At 34.9% G+C, this 15280-nt stretch overlaps 2 protein-coding genes across 2 annotated transcripts; one reads left to right on the top strand and one right to left on the bottom strand.

Moving 5' to 3' along the window:
* Positions 4176-5182, top strand: LOC104731177. Its single transcript, XM_010450469.2, has one exon. The coding sequence runs from the start codon at positions 4241-4243 to the stop codon at positions 5003-5005; it is 765 nt and encodes a 254-aa protein (XP_010448771.1). The 5' UTR covers positions 4176-4240; the 3' UTR covers positions 5006-5182.
* Positions 8789-10081, bottom strand: LOC104733362. Its single transcript, XM_010452944.1, has one exon. It carries the CDS (start codon positions 10079-10081, stop codon positions 8789-8791), a length of 1293 nt encoding a protein of 430 aa, XP_010451246.1.

Here is a 15280-nt window from a genome sequence, read left to right as displayed (position 1 = left end):
AGGTTCTAACTTTATAGTACTATAGTAATATTTCTATTCTTTTTTTTTTTTTAAAAGGCTTTCAATTAATATTAATAGTTGCCCAATAGGCTATTTCCGGATTTAGGCCCATCAAATCCCCTTAGGACCTAAACCGGGTACATCAAACCAAACAAAATTTACAGAAAACAGAACCAACTCAGTTTTCTGAACCGGTTCAGGAAACCTTAATCTGCAAATGAAGAACTCATTGCAGCCGCCGTTCAAGATTTGCGGATTCACACCGGATCAGGACCTCCGGTGTGCCTGAACGTCGTGAGTCGAACGGAGATGGTGATCCAGGATCCGTTGCCATTCCGCCACCGTAGAGCCGTGGGCAAGGAGGAAGAAGATGACCGAGCTTACCTTTGTCGAGGAGATCGATGCTTAGCCGTGAGAGAGAAATAGCGGTAGGGAGTAAATCCGCAAACCTTCGACAGTGGCTTAGCTCCGCCTTGCCGCAGACAACCTCCCCCATCGAACAACGGCGCAGCAAAACCTCCAGAATCTCCGGCATGCAGATCTAACCGCCGTTCTCACTCGTACCTCGCCGTGGATCTCCTTCTTCTGCACCGCGTCGTTACACCGACGGTGGAGCTCTCACCAACAGTGTCGCGCAGAAGCTTCTTCTCTCCACTTCTCCCTTGATTCTGATCTGAGAAAGTTGCCTAGTTGATGCGCCGGTTCACGGATGAGGCACCATGAGCCACAGGGTCCTCTTCGTCGCTGGAATCAATGGAGGACCCGACCGACGGCACACGGGATTATGGTCAGAAGAGAAAGCTTTTTTTTTGGAGAGAAAATCGCCGCGAGTGGAATACACGCGCGCGACTTCTCTCGACAGTTTTAGTCTCTATGTTCGAACTTGCCTTTTTTATACAATATTTCTATTCTTTTATAAACCTCGCATCTCTTTTACGATAATTAGTTAGTAGATAAATTAATGAAAAGTGTGTCACTAAGTAACTAACCACAATGACCTCGAATTAATTTAATCCGACACCTATAACCATAATAGATAGGAAATAATATTTAACAGTATCATGTCGACATTATATCTTTGGTGTGATGAACAAATTTTTGGCCTGATATGTATACTTGCTACTACTTGTAGTAGGTGGAATCAAATAATACTACTTTTTTTTTTTTTTTCAGCAAATGAATGAAATAGAAATAAAATGAAAAACACGTGAATGGTAGATAATGAATCACTCTCAAAGTTCTACTAATATATAGATACGGGATGGAATTGAAGATATCCTACTTGTAATAATAGAAGGCTTGCCTTCTACATATTGTTGATGAAATGAGCATTCCATTAATTTTTAGAAATAATTGTCTTTCTTTTTATCATAAAAGATGTGATATATATATATATATCAGCTAATATATTATATAATTTTAGTTTGACGATTTACCTCATTCTCAGGTGTTGGGAGATATCACATTCTCATGGAATCTCACAAAAATAAGTATGGTCCAGTTTTGTTATATCTTAAAAATCCAAAAAAAAAAAAAAAGGAAAACTAAAAAAATAACAACAATTTGATCATACGTGATAGTGCTAATTTCTAAATTTTTTAATTCTTTGATTACACAAATAAAACTATTGATACTGTTACTACAAAATTCATAGGTGTTTTGCATATCGATACTCTTTACAAGTTATGTAAATGTGCTAACCAAAAGAACGTTTGGCTTTAGTAATTTATTTATTCGCTATCAATTATGGCTGCCATTAGGGAATAACCATATAGATGCAGAATTGCTTACGTGTGCATATACGTACGTCAAAACTCTTGTAGCGTAGCGTTCGACAAAACATAAAATACAAAAACTCGTGTAATTGTGCACTTCTATGTTATCGTATTATTTAAATAAATATGATATTTAAACCCAAAAAAAAAATGATATGGAATGGAACATGGATGAATATATATTAAAAAAAATAATAATAATAATAACATGGATGAATATGTTAATAAGAAGGTAAGGTAGGTGGACACGTGACTCAAATATGGCGGCCATGAGCCCATGACTTACTTACACTACTAACTACTACTCTCCACACACCCAAAGCCGTAAACGGAACCCACCTCCACAGTTTCTTCCTATTCCTATTGACATTCGTCAACGAAACTTCTTATCTCCAAAAAGTTTCAATAATAACATTTTGTTTTGTTTTTGGACATAATGTTAAAAATGATAATTAACATTTGACATAATCGAAATCGAAATCGAAATTAATATATAGCCAAGGAAAAAAAAGAAAGATTAAAGATAGCCGTCAAAATAAAAATATAGATTAAAAATAATGATAGCCGTCAAAGAGCGAAGTCAGAAATTCTACAAATGATACGAAATCAAGCTTGGAGTGTGCTTTACAAACTCTTTCAATTGATCATTCCTTTTTTTTACTTACAAGTTACAACCTTAACATCTTTCAATAATTACCAGCTACCCTAAACTTTCGATTTCACATCAAAACCCCCCTAATTTCAGCATAAAATATGTAATATGATCACACATACATTAATTAGTTGCATTATTATGATTTAAAGTTACAATTAACATGAGAATAACAAAGCACCTGAAAAATGAGAATAGATAAAATCGACTTTGCTAATTAAATAGTGAGTCTCAATTAACATGCGCAGGCCCAGTTAATCTCTGTCAAATGATATATACAAGCCCAACTTATATGTTTCAACGAAAGCCAACTACTGACTATTAAAATCCATGCCTCCTAACCTTTGGACAGGCGCATGAAAGAGTAAGCCTTGTAGCAGAAGTAGCTCTGCGAGCGCAAACCAAAATACAGTCTATTATCTCGAACTGTACGTCTAGAAATGGCTATGATATATGGTAAAGATGGTTTTGATATGCTTGCTTGATCTTAGGCTATTCTGTCTCTCCATTTCTTACTCTCTATTCGCCTTGCTTTCTCACTCATACTACAGAAGTTGAAACTTGTCCGAGATTCAGTCGTCAGTCCATCTACACAAATTATTAATATGGCCAAAGAGGCAGATAGATACACAATCTTGAAGGTTGTTCCAAAGTGTTTTTTTGGTGTAATTGGATCCTTTACAAACGATTACGGCCCATAACGAAAAGCCTATAAAAGCCTACATCGAGCAGCAACTTCTTCCTAGCTAGACAATACCACCATCTCACGACAGTTCAATGTTCTAACTTATTTTTTCCTTTTATAATTTACATTTTAAAATGTCTCCTACAAAGTCAAGTTTCTAGTTTTCCTATTTATGCGTCTATGAGTTTTACTTATACGTTACAAACTTTTTAAAAAATATTATATATATATATATATATATATTTAAAGTAAAAAAAAATTATTTAAAAAACAATTCAAATTCATTCAGTGATTTAATTATGAAAATACTGAAACTTGTCGTTTATGTTAAATGGTTTAAGTGTTATTTTTCTAGTCATAGAAGCATGTCAAGGAAACAATAGAAAACAAATGACTATATAGAGAGCTTTTTCTTAATATAAATTAAAAGATGAAAATGATTAAAAAAAAATGTCTAATAACAATGAACTGTCTTGAAATTTATTTGACAAAATATACATAATGTCTTTACTTAAAATAAAATAAAGGAAAAATCATATTTAATATTTTTTACCAAATACATAACAATTATCTATGGAGAAAGCTTATTTCCATGTTTTAAAAATTTAATACCATATACATTTATAGTAAAAAAAATATATTTTCAAAAATAATATATACATATATCTTAATACCTCAATTTTGTAGAGGACATTTTACCAATTTAATTTAAATCTAGTAAAATAATTTAAAGAACTATATATATTACTTTTCTAACTAATTATATGATTAAATTAATTAATAAGTCGTAATTTGAACTATAATTTATATAAAACTTATTGACATTGCATCGCATCACATTTTTAAATATATGTAAATTATTTAAGAGTTCCAATTCGGCTCAACAAACGTTCGGATATAAAAATGCAACGTCTTTTCGCGCGAAAAAAATCAAAATTTAAAGCCGTTACCAGCCATTTTAAAGGGGTAAATACCCCAAATTCTTGTAGTGAAGGATAAAATGTTATATGTATATATAAAGTCATCCCAAGACACTTATAATTTCTCATACACAATCTTTTATCTTTCATTGTTTCTCACGCTCTCACTTGTTGTTGATTCCTTTGTTCTTTTAGGTTTCCAAGTTCAATGAGGGAAAAGTGTCAGCCGTCAAGAATAACGTCATATGGGGCTCCTCCCCATCTCAAGAAGCGTTACAAAGCTCTTCTTATAAGAGCCCAGTCACCTGTACCAGCAGCTAAAGTGAATTCAAAGGATCGTGAAGCTACCGGTTCAACGATGGAATCGAGGAGAAACACTGGTACGAGTAGAGCCCCCTACAAAGCTCTTCTCATAAGAGCCCAGCCACCTGAACCAGCTAGGGTGAATTCAACAGATCGTGAAGCTGCCGGTTCAAATATGACACCGAGGAGAAACACTGGTACGAGTAGAGCCCCCTACAAAGCTCTTCTCATAAGAGCTCAGTCACCAGAACCAGCTAGAGTGAATTCAATGGATCGTGAAGCTACCGGTTCACAGATGACATCGAGGAGAAACACTGGTGCTAGGAGAGCCCCCTACAAAGCTCTTCTCATAAGAGCCCAGTCACCTGAACCGGCTAGGGTGAACTCAACGGATCGTGAAGCTACCGGTTCACAGATGACAGCGAGGAGAAACACTAGTACTAGGAGAGCCCCCTACAAAGCTCTTCTCATAAGAGCCCAGTCACCTGAACCAGCTAGGGTCAATTCAACGGATCGTGAAGCTGCCGGTTCAACGATGGAATCGAGGAGAAACACTGGTACGAGTAGAGTCCCCTACAAAGCTCTTCTCATTAGGGCTCGATCACCAGAACCAACAATTTCAGCTGATAGCGAAGATGCTCGTGAAGAAACCATGTCCGCGGAACCATAAGAAGACCCATAAGCAAGACTAAGAGTGTCTAAGACCAAAGAGAAACAATGACTGGTCTAAGATTTAGTTCTTATCTTTTATTTTCTGGAGTATTTTTCTGAATCTGATTATTAATTCTGTGTTCTATCATAAATATTATCAGCTTTGTTGAGAATTTTCATCCAATATTAATTTTCCTTTGAACCTTAATCGTCTTTGATTCCAGCTAGCTGTTGTTATTTGTATACTAATGAGATCGGGGATTCTCTATCTTTCTTTTATACAAACGATGCATGTTGAGAAAGAAAATATAAATTACATTTTGGAACAAAGTTTTTTTTATATTTATTAAAAGTGATTAGTGGCTAAGTTATTACATGGTTGGAGATTGTTCAGTGGATAAGATTACGTTTAAGCTAAACCACTTAATATATTCACAGAAAACACTTATTTTACTTTTGTTTTTTTAAGTTTTTACCCTTTTATCTTGCTCGAGCTTGTTTCTCAATATTTACTTTTATTTATGTTTGATTATTGAAAATCCATCATAAGATGTCCAACGGAACCTATAGTTAAATAAATTGAAGCTTTAAATTGAAGAAAATCTAACTTGTACAATGAATAAATTCTTGAAAATTTAACACACGATTTTGAATGGCAACGTTGAAGATTTCAATGAAAAATCAAACCCAAATATGTATTTCACATATCCAAAACTTCTAAGTTAGAAGTTCTAACTAACACCAAACTTTGAGATTCAGAAACTTTGAAGACAGTTTTTAACCTTTTAAAGTCACCAACTCTCACAAACCCTAGAAACGTGCGAATTTTTTTCTGAACCCTCAATCTTAAAATTCAGCTTAAACACGTGATTTAACCATTGATGTCGCTTTCATTGTAAAACGGCATGCAAGGTGCGACGTTTTTATCTCGTAACTTAAAAAAAGAAAAAAAAAATCATTTTAATAGGCGTTATTTACATTGGACAATTGTCAAATGACAGTTCATAGAATTTAAATTTCCATTAACAAAAAAACAAAATGCGTGGTTTGCTTTAATTGCTATAAAAAGGAAATCTCTTTATATTATATATTATTTATTGGTTTCAAAACGTTTTCTTCTTTTTCCTTTTTACCTCATTTTTCTTAAAAATTTATATTTAAATGTGAAAATAAAACAAATTTGTAAGAACTAATTCTTTATATTGTTTTTTATTTAAGTATATAATTATTAAAACCAACTTGTAGGAAAAAGGCTCAAAAAAAATTATAGAAGTTATATCACAGAAATTTGGTTATCTATTTGTAAATACGAAGCCAAGACATATCTAAACTTTTTGTCCCAAAAAAAAGAAATATCTAAACCTATGTGATAGGTCTTGTGCGACAATTAATTAAGAAGCAGGTACAAATTTGAGTAACTAATTAATATGAATAGTCCAGATGTTTTTAATTACATATAGTTTAACTTGTTTCATCCCGTAACCCGTTAAAATAGTTAACTCGCTAATTATTTACCACTTCTTACACCATAGTTTTCTTTGGTAGGCACTTCTTACAACATAGATGAAGTAACGTTAATAGAAGAAGCTTAGGGCATCTCTAACCCCACTCTATTTTAGAGTCAAATCTCTATTATAGAGCAACATTTGCTCCAATCCTACTCTATATTTTACTCTAAAATAGAGAAAATAATAGGATTGCTCTATATATAGAGCAACTCTATTCTCAACTCTATTTTTTTACACTAACTCTATTATAGAGGTGAAAATAGAGTAATACATTGGAGGAAAACAGTGCTCTATTTTTGAGTTACTCTATTTTAGAGAAAAAAATAGAGAAATACAATGGAGATGGTCTTAGGAAGTTATCTTTTAATGGCTTTGACGCACAGCAAAAGCATGAGATAGATATTCTTGTGGCAAAAACGATTTTTCATCATTTTCCTAACATTTTGAAGAAGCAAAAAACTTTGATCTCGAGGCGTAAAAGATCTGTTCCGCAAAGCTATATCATAAAAGCTGAGGATACGAGTCGTGAACCCAATAATGTGGTTAATCCATCTGATTATAACTCGATTTTAGAATATTTTGATTTGTTGACCGGGGATTCTGATCGTGACAAGAGTTTGGAAAAGCTTCTTGAATTGGCTTAGCACAACTATCGTACAAGTAATTAGAAGCAAGCTGGTGATTATGATTCTTTCTGACCAAATATTGATGCATTTCGGTGGTGAGTGCTCTTGAGCAGGCTCTATCCCTAAGTATAATAAAGCTGGAGACTCTGGTTGAGTCGAGGTTGGCTTAATTTTATTTTCCTCCATTTTTTTCTGGGTCATTTGCATGAGCTGCTAAATCTGGAAGCCTAGGCGTTACGGCATATATACTTTATTTATTTATAATAGAGAATATTCTCTATTATAAATTGTCAGTTTGTTGTAAATATCATTTTAAATTGACTGTTAAAATTTCATTTATTTTCACATTTGAGTGTTTCTTCGTTATATTTTATTATTTGTTTGCAGAAACTCATAAGACTTTTTAATGGCGAATTAAAACCTGAAAATAAAGGCCGACGTCTTAAAATCAATCAAAAGTGTTGGGCGCAAATTAGGTTCTGTCGAAGATTAAAGAAGATAATAAGCCTTAATTAAATGTATTACATATAATGCTATCTTCCTCTTCTTCCTTTTTTTTTTTAATCTTAATCGTTAGATGGAATGTTTTCTTTCAAGGTCGGTTGCATATCATGATTCTTCTTTTCATGCTTTATTAATGTTTAGATATTTTTTAGATTGGTAACATGTGTTGGCATGTATGCAATTGAATTATAAATCAAGAAAATTTTGTACGTCTTTGTTTTTGTTTCCGGATAATTTGCTTTATATCATAGAACATAGGCGACTTTCTTTGACAAAAAAAAAAAAATGGCATNGCCCAAACGAATTTGAGGCCCCAAAGTCATTAATGCGATATTTTTTTTATTTTTTTTTTTTTTTTTTTTTTTTTTTTTTTTTTTTTTTTGCGTAATAAAGCAATTATTGTGAATAAGCTTGCGTTTTAAAAATGAATTCTTACGCCACGACATATTTTTTTTTCTCTGTACAGTGCATCTAATCTATATACTTACATACACTAATTTTAGTTTTTTTTTCGATAGAAAATCATCATTAAACTTAAACAAAACAAAACACGTCGCCGTTTTTCACATTGATTTGCGTAAACACAATTACTGCGTGACTACTATTTTAGAACGTTACTTTGGACTCACATAAACCAAATACAGTGCATTTTTGTACAAATGGCAAATGACAGTTCATAGAATTTTGAATCGATGTACTTTTTGATTGACAGAAGAAGACCATGAATGGTTTACTTACTTAAGTACTTTTACTTGTATTGCTATTAAAAGGAAACAAATTAAATTATATATAAATTATTACTCCTTCCGTTCTAATTTAGTTGTCGTTCTAGGATTTAATTTTTGTTTCATATTGTTGTCGTTTTAGATTTTCAATGCAGATGTTTGATGAATATTCCAATCTTATCCCTCATGCTTTAAAGTTTCAACCAATACAAAAATCATAAAATATATTAATGAAGGGCAAAACATAAAATTTAATAGTTTCCTTAATTTGTGTGCAAAAACATTAAACGACAGTTAAATTAGAACGGAGGGAGTATTTGTTATTCAAAACTTTTTCCTCATTTTCATCCCTTTTATTATATCTCCTTTTCTTTGTTTTTTAGTATCTATTTTTTTTTATTTGTCGGCAATATAACTATTCATTTCACAATGACCAAAATTACATGTACCATGATATTACAAAGCTTGACTGGTTTATCCTAGCATTTTTTGCTAGATTATCAGCTACGACATTTACAGATCGTGGAATTTTAACAAACGTTACAGAGTCATATGAACTGGAAATGTTCTGAATATCCCTTAAGTAGGTCGCCAATAGAGTTTGGTTTTCCTGGTGATAATGATGGCTACCATTGAACATATGTATTATTTGTTGAAAAAGGAGTTCCGCATCCCCACAGAACATGACATTGGCATAGCCTAACCTGTTCACATGAAGAATCGCCATCCTTAATGCTTCAGCTTCAACTTCAACAGGTGAATTCATGGGACTGATAGATGCCTTGCCACTAAGAACAACTTGTGCATTGCGATTGTATAAAACCCAGCCAATCCCTGCACAATCATTAGGAGAGCTCCATGAACCATCAACAAAACAGCTATACTCCTTAGCCTGTTGAGTAATAGAACTGATTGATGCATTCGTTGCAGTGACTTGCTGTTTCTTAGGAGCCTCTTTGTTTACATTATAACTCTCTTTCCATTGCTGAAAGTCGAGAATTGCTCTATTGATGGTATCTGGTATGGACCATCTTTTGTTATTGAATATGAAGTCATTTCGCGTTTTCCAAATGCGCCAACCAATGAAAGGGAATAAACTTGCATCCTTTCCTTGGTTTTTATTTAGACTCAGCAATAGATCTATGTTCTTATCAATCGAACTAAAAGAGAAAGATGAGCTTATACCATGGAAATTAGTGGTAAGGTCCCATATTTCCTTGCTGATGCGACAATGAAAGAGTAGATGGTTAATATTCTCAGGAGCTTCACCACACCTTTGACATGTATCATCTGTCAGCATCCTTCTCTTCCTTAAATTCTCCGCAGTTGGCAACGCATTATGCAGACATCGCCACCAAAAATGCTTGATTTTCTGCGGCATATTGTGTTTCCAGATTTTTTTAAAGAGTGTCCCTGAAGTGTTTTCACGAAAATGTGCAGAGGAAAGTTGTCGCTGTACATGATACCCAGATTTAACTGAATAAAGACCGTTTTTAGTATGAATCCAAGTAAACATGTCACTCAAACCTGTTATAGATGGTCGAATCTTCTTTATGTGCGGGATATCCTCAGGTTGAATGATGCTTTGGATGAGAGTTTCATTCCAAGATCCATGAGATAACAGGTCACTAACTTTGAGATCAGGGTAAATAGAATGCTCCAGGTCCTCGAGCAGGTCTTGGTGGGTTAAGAGGTAGCCAATGATCCTGCCAAACATTAATCTGCTCTCCATTACCCACTATATATTTAAGACCCTTAGAGATAAGGTTGATACCTTGAGAAATACTCTTCCAAGCATAGCTGGCATGCGTTTTGCACTTTGAGGTGAGAAGGCTCTGCTTGGGAAAGTATTTGGCTTTAAATACCTTTGCAACGAGAGATGTTGGTTGCTGCAGAAATCGCCAACTTTGTTTAGCAAGAAGGGCTAAATTGAAATCCTTAAGATCTCGAATTGCAAGACCTCCAACATCTTTTGGGTCAGTTATTTTACTCCATGCTAACCATGGGATCTTATGTTTATCTTTTGTATTGGACTACCAGAATTGCCTCATAGCTCTTGTGATTTGATTGATTATTTTTGAAGGAAGGAGAAAGCAGGACATGCTATAAGAGGGAATTGCTGTGATTACTGATTTTAGCAGCACTTCTTTTCCAGCAGGGGATAGTAGCTTTGTATACCAACTATCCATTTTTTGATCAATCCGTTGTGCTAAATACGAAAAAGCATTTGCTTTATTCCTTCCCACAAATTCAGGCAAACCAAGGTATCTTCCAAATCCTTCTGTCCTATAAATTTTCAAAAGACTGCTAATTTCTTTTCTACTTACCGGATCAATACCTTTGCCAAATGTAATATCAGATTTTTGAAAATTGACACTCTGACCTGAAGCTTGTTTATATCTCTGAAGAACATTGAGAAGGGTCATACATTCTTCTATTGAAGCCCTGCAGAAAAGTAATGAATCATCTGCAAAAAGTAAATGGGAGATTGGAGGACCATTTCTACTTGCTTTGAAACCATGTAGCTTTTTCTTATGAATACTATCTTGAATTAAAGCTGACAAGGCTTCTGTGCATAATAAATATATGTAAGGTGAAATAGGGTCACCTTGACGGATTCCTCTCTGAGGCTTAATGTTGCCAACTGGTTGCCCATTGATAATTACTGAATAAGACACTGTGGTGATGCACTTCATATATTTACAAAGGATTTTCAAAAAATATATTATTTTATTATATTATCGAATTATGTCCAAAATAACACTAGAACCGAAGAAATTTATTAATTTACAGAGATTATTAATTTACCGAGTATTATTTTATAGAGGTTTGACTGTATATATATATATATATTAAATTTTGAAACATTAGAGAATGTTCCTACTCCATATAAACATTACAATCTCTAAGCAGCAAGTACTCTGCATGGGTATAAGTTTATGTCTCCCATCTCTCCCATTTGCACCAAGTCTCAGAAAAGCCCATATGCTTCATAACCGCTTCAATAAAGGGCCATTCAACCTTATCAAAAGCTTTACTGTCCAATTTTGCACTAATAAAAGGTTGAACTAGTTTCTTTGTATGGAGAGAATGTATAAGCTCATGCGCAATCAATATGTTGTCTGTAATCAGTCTCCCTGGAATGAAGGCAGATTGATTTGCAGAGATGATATCATTTAACCAGGGTTTTAACCTATCTGCTAAAACTTTTGAAATAATCTTATATGCTACATTGGCTAGACTTATAGGTCTATAATCTTTGACCTCACTAGGATGTACTATCTTTGGTATCAAGCAGATATGAGTCTGATTCAGTTTCGGGTCTAGCTGGCAATTATGAAAAAACAATTGTGCAAAATGATACACACCTGTATGAATTGTGGACCAATGGTCATGATAAAATCCCGGGCTAAATCCATCTGGTCCTGGAGCTTTTTCTCTTGACATATTGTGGACCGCTCGATACAGCTCCTCTTCCGTGATCGGTTTAGTAAGATCTTCATTCATTTTAGCAGAAACCCTGGGTTTAATATGCTTCACAACATCTGCAATATGTGTTTGATTTGCGTTTGATGAAAACAAAGACTGAAAATAATCCACAACTACTCTGCTAATACCTTCTTCATTGGTCCAAACTTTGCCCTCAGTATCAGTAATGGCAGTGATTCTATTATAATTCCTTCTCTGTTTTGTTTTTGCATGGAAAAATATGGTGTTACGGTCTCCTGCTTGAAGCCATTGAATGCAGCTTTTTGTTCTCCAGTATTCCTCCTCTAATCTGTAAGCATTAGATAGCTCTGATTTAAGTAGTAAAAGTCGATTATAATCAATAGGATTGGAGTTATACTCTTGTTGAATCTGGAGTTTTAGGCTTTGAATTTTTCTTGCCGTATTAATGTGGTTCTTGGATTTCCACTTTGAAAGACAGAAACGACACCTTTTAAGGGCTTCATGGAACTGATCTGCTGGAAGGTGATGACATTCAGAATTCCATGCTTTGGCAAGTGCTTCTTTCACATCTTTGTTATAACGCCATCTGTTGTCATATCTGAATAATGAGCAACCTGTTTTCTTTTTTTTCACCTGTGTCAATTAAGATAGGTCTATGATCAGATCCTATCCAATCGTAAAGCTGTACATAGGCTTTCGAGAAAACATCCTGCCAGTCTGCGGATGCAACCGCTTTGTCAATCTTGGTCCTTATTTGATGAGAATGCCTTTGACCATACCAAGTGAATTTTCCTCCCATTGTTTTTAGATCATGAAGACCCGAGGTATTTAGCATTTTCCTGAAAATCTTGAAGGAACTTTCAGCTCGTAGAGGTCCCCCTAGTTTTTCCTCATTACTTTTTATATCATTGAAATCTCCTAGAACCAATCGAAGTTTGCTTCTGTACAACCCTGCTTCTGCCCAAAAAGTCATTTTTCCCACATCTTGTTGCGATGCTTTTGGTCCGGATCCCCGTAAACATAGGTAAGACAAAAAGTTTGCAAACCCGGTGCTGATATGTACATATCAGTGTAATTTAACGTAGGTGTATCTACAAATTCTACCTTCACTGCATCATTCCAAAAAATAGCCATGCCTCCACTAAGACCCTCTGAAGGAAGAATGAAACTATGTGGAAAACCTAAATCCTTACAAAGTCTATTGATATATTTATAGCCGTTCTTAGTTTCTATGAGGAACAAAATATCAGGTTTAGAAGACTGCCTGATATCTTTTAAATATGGAACTGTCAGGGGGTTCCTCTTTAAACCCTGACAATTCCAATGTAATATCCTCATTTGGGGCTGGGTGGTTTCGGGGTTCCCACCCTCCCCTGAAACTCACCTTTGGTTCTTGGCTTAGAAGTTGAGGCTTGATCCTCTATCATAAGGTCCTGTCCTTTTCTCTTATGACCTCTATCAATAGTATTAACTGGTTCATCTACTTCATTAGCTATAGCTTGATTTTCTTGAATTGTATAACCTTCTTGAGGCATAGTTTCAAGCTGATACTGGATACCTTCAGGAAGTTTGGGTTGAGTAATTAAAGAGTCTTCCCTGATGGCAGTTGCAGACGCTTCATCCTCAGGAACAAGTGTAACTGATTTGCCTTTGTCTTCCCCAACCAATTTAGATGTTGCTCCAGTCTCCTTAATGGTAATAGGAATGAACTCTGGTGTGATAGACATATCATTTTCCTCTCGCGGCCGAGTAGGGAACTGAGTCTTGATGGTTCCAATGACTGGAATAGATGACTCTATGTTTTCACTCATGTTTTCATCTGCTCCTACATTTTCCTGATGAAAAGGTTCAAGTGCTTGGCTAAGTGCTTGATCATCCAACTGTGGGGGCTGGTAAACATTATCACAAACCGATTGATCATGCCTAAGGGATCCGCAACGAAAACAGAATTTACGAAGCTTCGGGAAAACAAATCTGACCATAACCGGAGGCATGCTTGGATCAAATTCAACATATCGAACAAAGATGAGTCTGTCATTTATATTCATTGTGACATGGGCCATAACCTCACTATTTGCTTCATCTGTGGCTTCATGAAATCTGACTTCATCAATATGACCAAGAACTCCTCCCACTTCTTTTACAACTGCTTCAGATCTAAACTCTTCAGGAATATTGTGAATTTTGATCCAAAACGAGATTTCAGACAAGAAATTTGGTAGATGACGCCTGGTCCATTTATCGATCGCTACCATCCAAAGATTATAGTGCCAAGGACCATTCTCTAAAACTGTCATCAGGTGGTGTTCAGCTTGGAAGAAGAACTGGACGGTGCCATCATCATTTATGGTACTTGTGACTTGTCCTTGCAGATTCCAGGCTTTTGGGAGAGCACCCTTCATTCCTACAGGTCTTTGATGTTGAGGGTTTAAACCTTTAACCACCAAACTTAATCGATTAGCCGCTTCACGAGTTTTCAGTGCTTCTCGAGACATACGCATGGGTAATCTTTCCGAACCAAGATTGAGGTTTTGAAGAGCTTTCCACAAATCTTTTGACATCTTGTTTCTATTTCTCAGAAAACAGACTGAGAATAGTTGACAGAAACACGACCGGCAAAGCTACCGGAGATTAAACCGCACTTTAAACGGAAGAGACCACCGGAAAAATGAGTCGGTGGATTGTCGGTGATAAGTCGGTGAAATCGCCTCTGGAATCGCCTGTTTTTCAGTATCTATTTAAAGTGGAAAAAATCACATTTATTGTACGAACTAAATTAGCATTGGTCTTGTTCATGGGGATAATTAAAGAAGCATAGACATTAATTCGATATGAGTCTTATCCTGTCCTTTTTTTCCTTTCCCTTTTGATCTTTGTTGGTTAACAGGTTTATGAAAGTCCTAAGGAATGAATGTGAAACCAATATCATTCAAGCTTGCAAGGAAGAAGGCAAGAAAGAAGAAAAAGGTTAAAAAAGCATAAGTCAGTCAAATTTCATCGTTAAAGAGAGTACAATATTGTGTTTCTTTCTGTAAATAGAAGAAAAATTTATTATTTATGACATGTACATTGATAATTTTATTGAGAAATACCACTTTTGTTTATATCTTTTCCCGCCTGCCGCAAGAGTAAAATAAAAGGATTAATTATAAAAATAGGCCTTTTTTTTAATTTCTTATAGTCCAAACTTACAGAAATAGAGCTTTTTAGTTGATCAAAAATACTAAATCACCACTCTCAGTTATCATTCTCTTTTTTGCTTTTACGATGTTGTAGCTTGAAGAAGAGAAGACCTGGTGACAGCCGACCGCCGACCACCGTGACTGCTTCTCGCTTAGCCGGTGCACCGAGATCTAGTCAAGGAAGGTTTCACATCTTCCTCTTGGCGAATCTATTTTCTTCTTTATATCATTGTAATCTCTGATTTTAAGGTTTTAGAAGAAAAATCAGATTTCAATTGATCAACAAAGAATAAAAGAAG

The sequence above is a fragment of the Camelina sativa genome, chromosome 12, assembly GCF_000633955.1.
Source record: "Camelina sativa cultivar DH55 chromosome 12, Cs, whole genome shotgun sequence".
Taxonomy (NCBI): domain Eukaryota; kingdom Viridiplantae; phylum Streptophyta; class Magnoliopsida; order Brassicales; family Brassicaceae; genus Camelina; species Camelina sativa.
The sequence above is the reverse complement of the archived record's forward strand: the minus strand, read 5'-3'. Positions and strand labels throughout refer to the sequence as shown.

What these genes read in the sequence shown, in the direction of transcription:
- LOC104731177 (XM_010450469.2), top strand. Translation starts at nt 4,241, where the DNA reads ATGAGGGAAAAGTGTCAGCCGTCAAGAATAACGTCATATGGGGCTCCT.
- LOC104733362 (XM_010452944.1), bottom strand. Translation starts at nt 10,081, where the DNA reads ATGGAGAGCAGATTAATGTTTGGCAGGATCATTGGCTACCTCTTAACC.